The sequence below is a fragment of the Cygnus atratus genome, chromosome 1 (genome assembly GCF_013377495.2).
Source record: "Cygnus atratus isolate AKBS03 ecotype Queensland, Australia chromosome 1, CAtr_DNAZoo_HiC_assembly, whole genome shotgun sequence".
Taxonomy (NCBI): Eukaryota; Metazoa; Chordata; class Aves; order Anseriformes; family Anatidae; genus Cygnus; species Cygnus atratus.
In genome coordinates, this window is record NC_066362.1 from 77,101,220 (window position 1) to 77,114,583 (window position 13,364).

Sequence of the window (13,364 nt, forward strand, 5' to 3'; positions counted from 1 at the left end):
AAGTAACAAAGTCTTGTGGACCCAGGTTTCCTTCCACATTTTTATATTTACAGTGTATCATCAGCACCCTTTTCCAGTGACAGCACCACAGGATTTCTTCCATTGAATTATGTGCCCTCTTTTCTAAGAATTTGTGCCCTTACCTCTCTACTTTTACTTTGCAGGTTCATCTTGATCATCATCTTTTCATATCTTTACAAACATTTAAACAATTATGTCATTGAACTATATACAATTCCCAGATGTTTAAGTAGTTTTTTTTCCCTTCATCCAACAATCAGCCTTTACTTCCATGTTTGATTTTCAAGCATTCTCAAATCTCTGCAACTTTTCACCACCATCAGATGCTGTTGTATCTTACACAAAAAAAGCCCCATTTAAAAAGTAAAAAGAATAAAAATAAAAAAGGAATATCCTTCCATATTCTTTAGTGTCTGTACACAAGTTACCTGAGAAGCTTAAATGAAGTCTGAACACTTTCAAAAAGGAAAATAATTTTAGCCTACTTATGGTCGTTGGTTGCTTTCTTGCTGACAGGAATGCAATGTAAACATGTAGTAATGTTTTCCTTAATCTGTATTAAAAAAAAAACAAACCACAACTCTCTGCTCTCCTTCAGGCCAAGTATTAGCAAGCAACAACAGAGCCAGCAAGCGAGCTCTAGAAGGGGGGAGATGAACAGAAATCTCCTGCAGTGATTTCTCAATAGTAGCAGATTTACACAGCACATTCTTTATTTTAGTCTAAGACAGGATTAATGCATGTAATCTAAACTCTACTACAAAACTCATTATCCATTGTACATATAGATTCATAACAGTTGGAAAAGACCTCCAGCCATCCTCCTATCACCGATATCACCCACTAAACCATGTCCAACCTTGATATATAACACCTGATCTACTGCCTTTTTCCTCTCTTCTTGTTCAGCAACACACCAACGAATGAAAAGAAAACGTACTTCCAGGAATATGAGGCATGACCTGCTCAGTCCCTGACCAGTAAGATAAATCAAGAGCACTGCTGAGCACTGCTGACCCATGTTCAAGGCAACAGAAATGCAGACAGTTCTTAAGAGAGGTATTAACTCTAAAATTAGACTTTGCTTTAGGCCTCTCTAATCCAAAATTTTTGTATAACCACCACCTCAAGGTATAAAATGCATGTAATAGACATATGCCTTCTCTTTCGTGTTATCTCTAAACAATTTAGACCACTGTTTTGGATAATTCATCAAGAAATGAATTCAAGACTAGCTTTCCCTTAGCTTCAAAGGCTTACATTTCCGGATCACTTTCTAGCCTAGCTTAATATATATATATTAGCGTCTGTACCCAACTCAGTTACTCCATTATTCTCGTGAGTTTTTCCATCGTAACATCCTCCTAAACACTATATCAAAGAAGCAACAATTAATTCAAACTTTTCAAGGTAGCATAAAAGATGTGAAATTTCTACACCTTTAAAAACAGAGGTCAGCTGTCTACCCTTTTACTGTGTCAGCTTTAAAAACTTTACTATTTGGCAAGCTCTGCTGACTTTGATACTACATAGTGAGAAGTTATGCCTCTGCTTCTTCCAAAGTATTTTGTTTCCAGAGAAAAAAAGTGGGGGGAATCATCTTCATCTCTTGCCAGAAGAGGCCAGTACTCTATACAGCTTTTATGCAAACTGTACCATCAGCTTTTCCATTTTCTCTGCAGCTGTACGCATTTTGATCCCTAAAACTGCACATAAAAAAAAAATAGAACATCAGGGCTTTTTCCACATTTAGTTTTGAAGTGATTTTAGAAATTCAAATAATTATGTTGTAAGACCTGCAAGCTAAATGCATTTTACATTACAGGAATTATGAACCAACAAATTCTGGACTACATACCATCCTCTTTAAGCAGCTTGTCCTCTTAGTAAATTTTGTCTATTTTTCATTCACTCAGTCTATTTATCTCTAAAATTTACAATAAACATATTCATTGATTTCCTGAAACAAACAGAAGTACAGCCATTGTTGAAGAAAGTGCAAGCTCATGCAAAAAGAAATCACACCTGACATGATTCCAACTATATAAATCAGAACCTGAACCCGTTCTCTTTCCCTAACTTACTTGTTTTCCAAACACTTAGCTGCTGAAAGCTACTAAGAACATGAGTATTCAGCTTTTCAGATATTATTATAATCTTAGTAATGCTATTTTATACTAAAACAATGTTTTGCAATTTTAAAGAAAGCCTTTAACAACATTAACAAGTAATACATTGAGGCATTTGATGGTTAAACAGATTTAAATTTGAAGCATTAACCTAATGAATATCCTACAGCATTTCTAAGAACTTCACTGAGCTGCCATAATTTCTGTCAGCGTATGTAGTACCAAATGACTAGTAAAATACCTGAATTGAAACTATTCCAGTCTAGCAGTTTGTATGATCTTGTGTTACCCATAATTCCGACAAAGGCTGAGTTCAAAACAGCAAATTAGTAGATCAGTTATAGGAGCAGAATAGTGAAAAAAAAACTACCAACAAGAACACAATTGACAACACCACTCCACAGGAACTGGAAAGACACAGACAGCAGAGTTAATAAGAGGCTGAAACAGAAAGGGAAAAAAGGAGCATGCTATAGCAATCTAGCACTAGGCGTGATCAAAGTGTACAGCATATAGCAGTTATTGTGTAATCATTATGTTCTCAAACAACCTCTCTTATTGTTCTTTCCTCTTCTATATTTTCCTGCATATTCACTTGCCAGCTTATGCGACTCCTTTAATACTTTACATACTTGATTCAAATGCTTAGTATGACCATCACTGCATAAGATTTTTTTTTCTTACTTCTTCACCTTCCCCTCCGTTGCCATGTCCCTTCATTCTCCTTTTTTAGTTTTCACTGCTTTGAAATACAATGAGTTTGAAGTATCATGCATCTTACATTCACTTGTCAGGAGCAATCTATAAATCCCACAAAAAACTGCAAAATGTTACTTAATTGTGCAAATATGCATCTCTATTTCTATTATTTCTCATCCTGCTTTCACTCAGTAGGCAAAAAATTAGAGCACATAATGGAAGATATCATTTTGGAAAACTCCTGAGCGTAAACAATTTTTTTTTCATTTTGTCTTAAATTTATCACATAGTAAATTTCATAAGTGATCTGTATTACATGTGTCAAAAATACAGAAGTCTACGACAACTTTGTGGCAAACAAGGGCATGTAAATTATACGCTGACATTTATCTTAATCTTCTCTCCATTTTTATAAATAACACCTTAAAAACCGGAAAAAAGAACAGTAGTATGTACTCAGATGTTTTAAAAAAAACCCTAACGTAAGTTTTCTTGACTACAAATTAAGTCTGTGATTTTATTTCATATTGTCAGTTTACTGCAGTAACAATCTACCTGCTTCAAGAATTACTTGCCTTAGAGGAAATAACAGGAAAAAGATTTATTTTTTTTTTTAAAGATGCATTTGCACAAACTTTGTTTTATTACTCCTGGCCAGTGCATGCAAAACCACCACTATAGGTGCTATTTTTGTCTCTCATCTGTCCGGATTTTAAATGCACTTGTTAACTCCAGCTTTTTAAATAGTATCTCTGCTTGTCTCAGTGAATATAACAGAGTCAGCAGCCACTTAATTCTGATTTCAGAACTAGGATATGCAAAATACACTTTCTATTATTGGAGTTCCCTTGTAAATATTAAATAAAAATATTAAAGGACTGTTATGTATATGTTTTTAAGTAAGAACAGAAACAACACTGTAAAGGTTTTATCAACTGAGGTTAAAAAAACACATAATGAGCTAAACTGTTGCAATTAGTCCTTAAGAAGTGCAAGGAGCTGAAAGTTAGAAAACATTTCAAGCATTGAATCTGATTTTTGTTTGAATGGACAACTGTTTTAATATTTGGAAGTAGACAAAAAATAATTAAACCCTCAATAATTAAGAGACAGTTCTTGGTAAAGTTACTGGATTCAAAGTACTTTATAATTTCATTAACTTGCTGAGAGATTTCTCACTGAAGACATACCCTCTGAATGACTATTATTGTTCACGCTTAAATTATTGCTTTTAATATACACTGTTAGAAGAAATCTGCATCTATTATAATATTGATATTCTATAAAGTTTCAAAGATTATAAGTATTGCAATTGGACTTGGGCAAGATTTGTGTCAACATACCAGGATTGTGAATGCGATCCAAGAGCTTCACAGAACGTGCACTGACAACACCACCAACATGGACAAGGAAGCCTGGTGGAAAGGCCGTCAAGGTAAAAAACGGAAATTCCTGTTATGAGTAAAAAATAAAATAAAATAAAACATATCAAATGACTGCTTATCAACCACTGCTGGATGCCAATAAACATGCAGTGAACTGGTAATTCCTCTGGAATACAAGCAAAGCAATTACATTGAGCCAAACATACCTTCAGGCTTACTAAGCACTGTGTAACCATTCATCTTCATATACCAATAGTATAGTAAAAGTAGAGAGATTCTAAAAATGTAAAAATACTTTTCCCCCATAGATCTGCATCCCAAAATAGCATTAATTAATGATCAAAACTTTATATATTTGTGTTATTGGTTAACTTTTGGGAGGCAGCAGAGCACCATAATTTTACTCTTATTAGCTGATAAAAAATAAAGGAATATTTTCCTCCAAATTCTAGGGTTTATTGTTACATCTGAATGCAGTTTGATCCTGAAGCACAGTGTAAAGCTAATTGTAATTTTGCAAGAATGATGAATGTCTCATAAATATAGCATAGAATAAAGCGTAAGTCTTTGAAGTACAACTAAGTTCTTAAAAAAAAAAAAATTCAATTCCACTTTCATTTACATAGGTGGGTTTTACCAATTCATAAATAAAATGAGGAATTAAGTTTTGGCAATTGTTTGAGAACAGTTATACGCGAGGCCAGGTAAGAAGTAACAGTTTTTCATGACATACACGACGGAAAATAAATCTTTCTTACTCAGGGGAGGTGAATCCGCAAATCGGAATATTTTCTAAAGAGATACTCTATGCAATATCTATTATACATATTATAGCATATGTATGGGGGAAAGGTGACAGATTAATATTCAGCAATTCTAAATGCAGAGGCAAAAAATAAAAGAAAAATCGTGCAATCATGGTTTGTGTAGTCATGATGAATGGTTAAATGGAAAAAATAAACAGTGTCACTGTATATGAGAAAAAGTACAGGATAGATTCCCTTCTCACATACTTGAAGCACTTGCAACAGTACAGTGCAACTGAGCCTCTACCTAAATAGTGTACATGCTGCAGATTAAATGAAGATCACGGTTCTTCCAGCAATACATGGCATGAAAAATCCTCTTAAGCAAAAGCCCAATGTAGATTTAAAAATGAACACTTCAGGATTATTACCACCCATACAAAGATTATTTAAACTCTTACAACTCTTAAAAGATCCTACAAACTCCTATTTTTCTGGATTTTCAATTATTTTAGAAAATTTCAAAACTGAGACAAACTTTGTAATCAGTAGTAACAGTAGTATTAACAATCATAAGCAAATAAAAACATACTGCATGCGCATTTTATGAAGCAATTAAAAAGTAGGAATATTTCACCACAGGACTCTGCAAAGCTGCTTGGCTAATTTTCTTCAGGAGCATCAGTGGATCTCTAAAGAGGGCTAGAGAAAAGATTCCACCAGATGGTTGCACAAAAGCACAAAGTGCTTTGCAGGTCACCAGAGTAGCCAGAAAACCCTGGCTACAACACAATCTAGACTCCTTTTCTGTACTGTTTTCACGCCAAGAAAAGGAAAAATTCCAGTACAGCAAGACTTTGTCAGAACTGTTTCATTTTTGCTTGCTACATCAACCATCAACTGTTCAGTGATTCACAAGTATAGCGATAATATTTTTTCCATTTAATTCTGTGGCACCTATTCTGCATAACTTAAATATATCGTAGATTTGTTTTGTCCCCTGAATATAGTTATCCTGCATTTGTAACATGAAGAATTAATAGCTAGCTTTCCCAGAACTACAGAAATCATTTTTAAAATTTTAATGCATGCCATTTATATGAAGTTCCATTCTATACTACATTTATGTTTTATACATACATATATTCATACTTACAGCACACTTAAAGTGAACGTTTTTACTCCACACTCTAAAATACAAACCAATGCTTTTATAGAGATTCAGAAGTTCCTTTAAATTTGTGATTTAGTTTCATAAGGTTTTATAGTGCAAGTAATTTTAACACATTGAGATTTCCAGTTTGCCTGATTTTCTACTTCTCAAACTAGGAATAAAACTTTAAAATAATAACATGGCTTTGTCTCAATCAATACAGTCAGGTATGTCAATAACTGGAAGTCTATGTTATGATATATGCTAAAATTAGACCTGTATCTGACAGGTTAATTTCAGTCACAAACAAATCTACATAACTGAATCACTGAACTATTCCAACATATTCTTACTCCATTAATGTGTCTCAATCTTTCTGACACAGAATGCTGTCACTTAGTATGACAGCCTTTTTTTTTTTTTTCTCCCCCAAGCTTAAGGGTTTTGGTTTTATTATCATCGTATTACTCAAATACAAGATTCAGCCTCAACTACATGTGGTAATCTGTAATATTTCAACACTTTAAAGCTATACTCATTGCATGGAAAACAGACTCCCTAAGAAACAGTTGCAGTACTTACGTATTAGAGATTTCCTCTATTCCTACACTTTGCAAGGGACTACCTTTAAAACATGGTGGCACAAACATAGCATCTTCCTGTGTGAGAGAAGACACCTTGACTTTGATTTTCCAATCTACAACTGAAGACAGTCAATCATGTTATCAATACTAATTGGTAAATTAGAAGTTGGATGCTATGATTCTTGTAGGTCTCTTCCAACTCAGGACATGATTCTAATGTGCTATGTCACTTCCGTTACTGACTGCATAGACTCTGAAAGATGCCACTGATCTCATCCTTGCAACTACACAGAGTTTTTATAGCCATAGAAAGTTTGGAGAAAGTTTGTTAAGGCTACAATAAAGTTAATGTAATGTTTAATACAGTGTTTTAAAATGCTTGTTTGTATGCATACATGTATTGCTAGTATTCTAGCTGCATTTTACATACATTACACACAAAATAATGAAAAAGCACATGGAACAAGGCTACATAGACACATCTTTCGGTGTTAGTGCCACAGAAGCAGGTATCAGATTTCCTTCCAGCCATTCACTCATTCCCAACACTGTACCACTCCCTCAGATAATGCTAGTAATGCTGATATTTTCATAGAGCTTTTGTGGCTGAGCCACAGTATACGGATCTGATCCATATTCAAATACTGTTAATTTCCTGCTTCAATTATTCTTATTCTATGTAAATAAATGTGCCTTCTCCTGAAGTCCCCAAATGATCTTATACTTTGTATTTCAACTGAACTGAGGGGATGGCCTAGATAGTAGTAACAAGTCGCTGGAAAGAAAAGTTGCTCAAGTCAACATTGCAGCCAGCAGAATCACACAGAAAACTGCATTCTAGCAACAGTTATCTAGCAGTGCTCTTGACAAATGAAGATCAGTGGATCTCTGTTTTGTAAAGGCAGCAGTAAAGATCTCTCAAGCACTTGCAGAATGCAAATATGGAAGAGTAACAGCATTTGTCCAAGTTGGAGTCAACAGAGATACAAATTACAATCAAGAGCAGCACTTGATCATTTCCATGAAAACACAGGTAAATCTTTGCCTGCTGACAGAAATACAGCATATACATTTCCAGATAAAAGTACACATATAAAAGTACACAGATAACTGTGCTATAGTTACAACTGCTATCAACAGGCACCCTGTGAATTGTTAAAAATACATTAATATAAAATATAACATGTATATGAGTTTTCCATGGCGGGTGGATTTTCCCAGAAGAAACAATAAGATTACTCTTCTAGCAAAATCTGTTCTGGTTTGCAGGTAGAGTTATTTAAGTGACAGACTAAAAACACATTGATTAAAAAAGCTGAGAAGATACCCAGTTAAATGAATTGTTTCTAATGTTTAGCATTGCCATATACCCAAATAATTATAGCTAAGATTCAAAAGAATTTAACTAGATATCTAATACATGTGGAAAGATAACACACACATCGATTTTAGACTTTATCTTACATGCTACCTTAACTAATCCAGACAGGTTAACTAGAATGCACTCTATTTGTAATATTGAAACAGACAAAAAAAACTCTTATGAATGCCAAAGACATGGAGCTAAATGTCTCTCCCCATCCCTGTTATTAATTCTAGTTGAGTATCTGAAAGACAGTTAACTGTAGCAAAACCAATTCCAACCCAAAATTTTCAGAAAGACAACAGGAACACACTTTTTTTATATCAATTAAGAGTCTGCATGCTTTGCTGCATCATGATCATCTTATCATTAAGAAGAGATTCAACATATTTCCATTCAATTTTACAGTATTTTTTCCACTAGTTAATGTACAGGTCTTATCAAAACAATTCACAAATCATTCAAATTCTAAAGACATGTTATCTGTCCTTATTTTGTATTTTTAATTACTCTTAAAAAGCTTCCTAAAGAAATAACAGATAAGCCATGAAATATCTATAATGCTAGCTGAAAAAGGTAAAATAAAAAAATCTTTAAGCTTTTTTTCTCCTCTAAAACATTAAAAGCAGAGCCATGGATTTGTATTTAAGGAGAAATTATAACTGAAATGTATCAGCATGCAAAATATAAAATTAAACCAAAATATACCAACTTGATAAATGCTTTAACAAAAAAAAAATCCTGCATAAACAAGATTCCAAAGAAATCTGCAGAAACCTCACAAAGAAGAAAATCAAAAGATTCCAAATTATTATTCAGAGATCTTCAATACCAAAAAAAAAATTTAAAAAAAAAAAGGAAAAAGCCTACAGTAACAGTCACACAGTATTTTGGAACATACCCGCCTTCTACAGAACCTATGAGGCAATCCTCCCTTAGCAATGAACAACACAAAATAAGAGAAGAAAATCATCCACTTAACTCAAAATAGTAACTATTCACTTCTGTTTTACAGATGTAGCTGATATTGTTTTCAACAAAGGTACATAAGTTCTACATAAGTAGCTCAGATAATCAAAAAAGTTAAAACAGAATTTTTCTCCTTGGACAGGAGAAGATTCGCATTTATTCCTCCAAGACACCTCACTAATAACACAACAGTTTGATAAGAGCAGTATAAAAATAAAAGTAGCAAGGATTTTTTTTTTTTAATTAAAAAATTAAAACCACTATTTTTATACTGCTGTATATTCAATAATACACTGACAGCATAGTAACACATGGTATTTTTAGCCCTACAGAAGTTCTTCCAAAGCCTGTAAACATACAAAGACCTTTTATTGTTTGGGAAATGAATTTAGGTTACCATCTTATAAAGGCTACATGCATACCATTTCATGCAGTAGAAACAATGCTAAACTACGCACCAACTTTCTTTTTTCCCCAAACCAAAAAAGTGTTCTTAGTTATAAATGGGATTTTCACCTTGTTTGAAACTATTTCAATGTTTGAGTTTGGCTTCTATAAAAACTTAGCTAAATACATGACAGTAAAGTATTAAACAGACACATGCATCAGTAATTTACTAAATATCAGTAACATTTGCTGTACCTTGTAATATCAACAATAATCAGTTGAGTGTAATTGCTAATATACACACATTATGTTTATTTGCCCCACTCTTAATGCTTTAGTAACATATTAGAATCCAGGTGTTGTTTTGTTTGGATTAAAAAGGCTATTAAACATTCAACATCTACACTAAGTTTTCAAACATAAAAATTATGCATATTTTTAAACAGAAAGAGGAAACATTTAACTTACTACAAGCTAAATTTTCAGGTTAGCAGATCAGAAATTTAAGTATAAAATGCCTTACCCTTTGTTCCAGAGCTGACTGAGTCTGCTGTCTTAAAAGAGTTTTAAATGGCCCCCCTTCTTTTCCAGCACTCCCACTGCCCATTCCTGAAGAGTACCAGTACAAATGACATTCAAAAGAAACATTCAAGAAAACATATATTATCATTTGTAATGAAACTTTGATTTAAAATTATATAAAAGTCATTGAAAACAGACAAATTATCCCCTTAAATTTTCAGGGGAAAAAAAACACTGAGTATCACAGTTAAAGTGTTTGGGTGGAAGCAGTAGGGTAAGGGGGTGCTTGGGAATTTCTTTTGTTTGTTTGTTTGTTTAAGTGACTAGCAGCATCTTTAAGCATTACAGATTTGGATAAAAAACCTCCTGATCTAAGACCTTTTCCTCATGTCCTGAATTTAAAAGGCTTCTAAATAGAAAGTAGATCTTAGAAGACCTGGGCTTGCAGTTCTTTCATTTGAGAAAGCTTTTTTTTTTTTCCCCCCCTTCCCTCAACTGTCACTACTGGAAGTTGTACTGGTAATTTCAATAAATGTCTACCTACCTTCTGTGCTTTTCACAGGAAGTTTCTACATAATCAGTTTCAATCCTTATATAAAAGGGCTGCACTCACCATGAATTCCACACTGTCAAACAATTCCTCTCTGCTAGATTCCTCTATAGTAAGGCATGTGTACTTGCATCATCAGTTAAAAAAAAAAAATCTCCCTTTCCAATAGTTTCAGAATAACTAAATTGCCTTTCCTAACCACTGGGAGGAGACGCTACACAATATCAGCAGTAGCTATATATTGCATGAGTGGAACTAAACAGAAAATTGCAAAGGCAATGCAAATCCTTTGAACTGAACTCTGAAAACCACAGTAATTATTTTAACAATTATACAATGGAATATTCACTCATCTGATTCACTCAGATAAGCTAAGGAATAATGCTCACCACTTAAAACTGCCACGCTTATTTGATTACTACGTTTTCACACACACAACCTGCAGATTATTTGTAAATGAAAACAACAAGTAAATTGTAGTTTTGCATAAAAGGATAATACTCTATTTCTTTTTTTCATATATTTCACTCCAGGAGTTTGTCTGAAGAGCTGTGAAGTTTAATAGATATGCAAACATCTATGCTACCAAAGGATCCGTAATCAAGGAACTGTACTCTTAATTGTGCATGGCAAGATGCAGGTTATATGTATGACTGTGTTGTTTGCTCTACGAAGCAATCACAGAAGTAAAAATCAAGCCCCTAACAGATTGTGTTTTTCCTAAATTAAACACAATACTGGTGAATCAGATTTTCTTGGTAATACTTCATGCCTAAAAATGTATTATTGTTGGTATTTACTGCCTCTAAAACTATCAGAGCTAACTAGACCCTGCAAAAATAAGCACCTAAGTTTAGGATATCACTAAGGATAAAGAAAAAAAAAGAACTATCAGGAGCAAGATGAAATAAAAACACACTACAGTGCAAACAGTTAAGTGATTTTCTGTCACAATAATTCTAACTAATTAAACATAATTCCTTGCTAGTTTCCTTTTTCTTCTCATTAAGCAACTAATAAAAATGAATGAGATTGTACAAATACACCAAAGTGTAGTCACTTGTTTTAATCAAACACAGGGAGATCTGGAAATAATATTGGACTTCATACATGTTAACTTTATTCCTAACATTTTCAAAAATGACTAGACTATCATTGCCATGTAATTGTGCAAGTATATACACACCCACACACACTCACACACACCATAATTTCTGAAGAATAAGTATTTTTAGCTGTTCTTGGATAAGGAAACAAAAAGGATTAGTATCTGTATAGTCCCATTAAACGAGATTTTTATTGTTGGTTTTTTGTCCTTTTTCTTTTTTTTTTATTTATTTGTCATTGATTTTAAGTATCATTGTCAGGGACTATACAATATTAAAAACAGACAAACAGTACAAATACTGAACATGAAACAAACAAAAATACAAACTAATCAAAATAGCTTCTACAGAAAAAAAGACTAATATCAACTATTTAATTTAAATCTATGAAAATAATACATGCCAGTGGAATGGAAAAAAGGGCAGTGCAAATAAAAATCTGTACGGACTTTGCTTAAAACACATTAAAAGAGCAGAGTTGCTAGCCATCTGATAGCCAGACTTCAAAAAAAAAAAATGAACTAATGAGCATGTGCGTGTGCCATGCAAAACAGAGGAACAACAAACTGAAGGGAACAGGGGGGGAGACGGAGAAATTATTTTAGTTCAATTACCAAAGGAAATTGAGAGGGGAGACGAGAAAGTTCTTTAGCATGAACTATGTGTGTTTCAATTCCTGTAATTTAAGAAGTTCTGAAGCTGTTGCAAGCTTCTAAAGCAGAGGTGAGAGATGGTATGAATAGTCATGTAGCCAGCAGTTTTCAGAGGCTAACAAAAACACAGGGTTATAGAAGGCTGTGTGTTAAGTGTCCCTACATCAAATAGCAACAACAAATTCTTAAAAGTTTGTTTAAAAGGCCATAATAGATTGATCCTACCAGAAGCAGCCAGAAGCAGCTCTTCAGTGAAAGAAACACTTTTCCTCAGAACAACTGGGCTGACATGGCTAGAGTGTAGAGGGTTAAGGCTAGACCCCGAGAGGAGGAGACAGGACTTTTTAAGATGTGGGGAATCACATGAGAGTGTAGGGGAGCTGGGAAACAGGAAAATCCTAGGTCCCTGTGGGGAAGGTGCTGTGGAGGAAAGTAATAGAGACAAAAAGATGTAGATTCAGAAGATGACTAAAGAAACAGAAAAAATCAAAACGAAGCAATTTTTTTGTTCTCCAAATGAACCCACACTAAATTATTTCTCAACATACAAAGAAATGGAATGACAGTACAGCTACACAATGTGAATGAGAAGCATGTTATCAAAAATCATGAACCAATTAATTTCACTTTGAAATGATTTAGTTTTATTAAAAAGCCATGATAATCTAAAATTTGTTTTAGATTTTATACAGAATTTAAGTGGCATGGAATTAAGGCTAAATAACACAGTCTTCACACACAATCTGATTACTTTCGTTTTTAGGTGTAAAAAGTTCTTGGGAGTCTTAAATCTCATAGAATAGTAGTCTCACAAAGAAAAGGAGTTCCTACCTTCTTGATTTCCTCCTAACATATGCTACATCAAAATGTATTACCTTACTAAAATATGCAATGTTGTTTGTCTGCCTGATATTTCTGTTACCTTGTGGCGGCATAAAATAGGCCACTACTCACTGAAGAAATCAAGCTTCACACCAAAACAAGCCTTCTCAGAACAGAAAAAGTTCCCCTTGTATTTAGAGCAAACATAGGCCAGAATGGATAATGCAATGTTTTCTAAAAGACATTAGGGTAATATTCTCCTGACTTGGAGCTAA

General features: G+C 33.7%; 1 protein-coding gene across 21 annotated transcripts in view; it reads right to left on the reverse strand.

Moving 5' to 3' along the window:
• C2CD5 (C2 calcium dependent domain containing 5) overlaps positions 1–13,364 on the reverse strand; it is a 67,280-nt gene that overhangs the window by 38,791 nt on the left and 15,125 nt on the right. For 15 of the 21 annotated variants that reach the window (XM_035540797.2, XM_050708370.1, XM_035540796.2 and 12 more), the window contains 2 exons: positions 9,960–10,045; positions 4,193–4,301 (listed from right to left, as the gene is read on the reverse strand). In XM_035540797.2, coding sequence (XP_035396690.1) covers positions 4,193–4,301; positions 9,960–10,045 — 195 coding nt within the window. Of the gene's footprint in view, positions 1–4,192; positions 4,302–9,959; positions 10,046–12,492; positions 12,688–13,364 lie in introns of all 21 variants that reach the window. The other 6 variants (XM_035540790.2, XM_035540786.2, XM_035540784.2 and 3 more) reach the window with 1 other exon arrangement.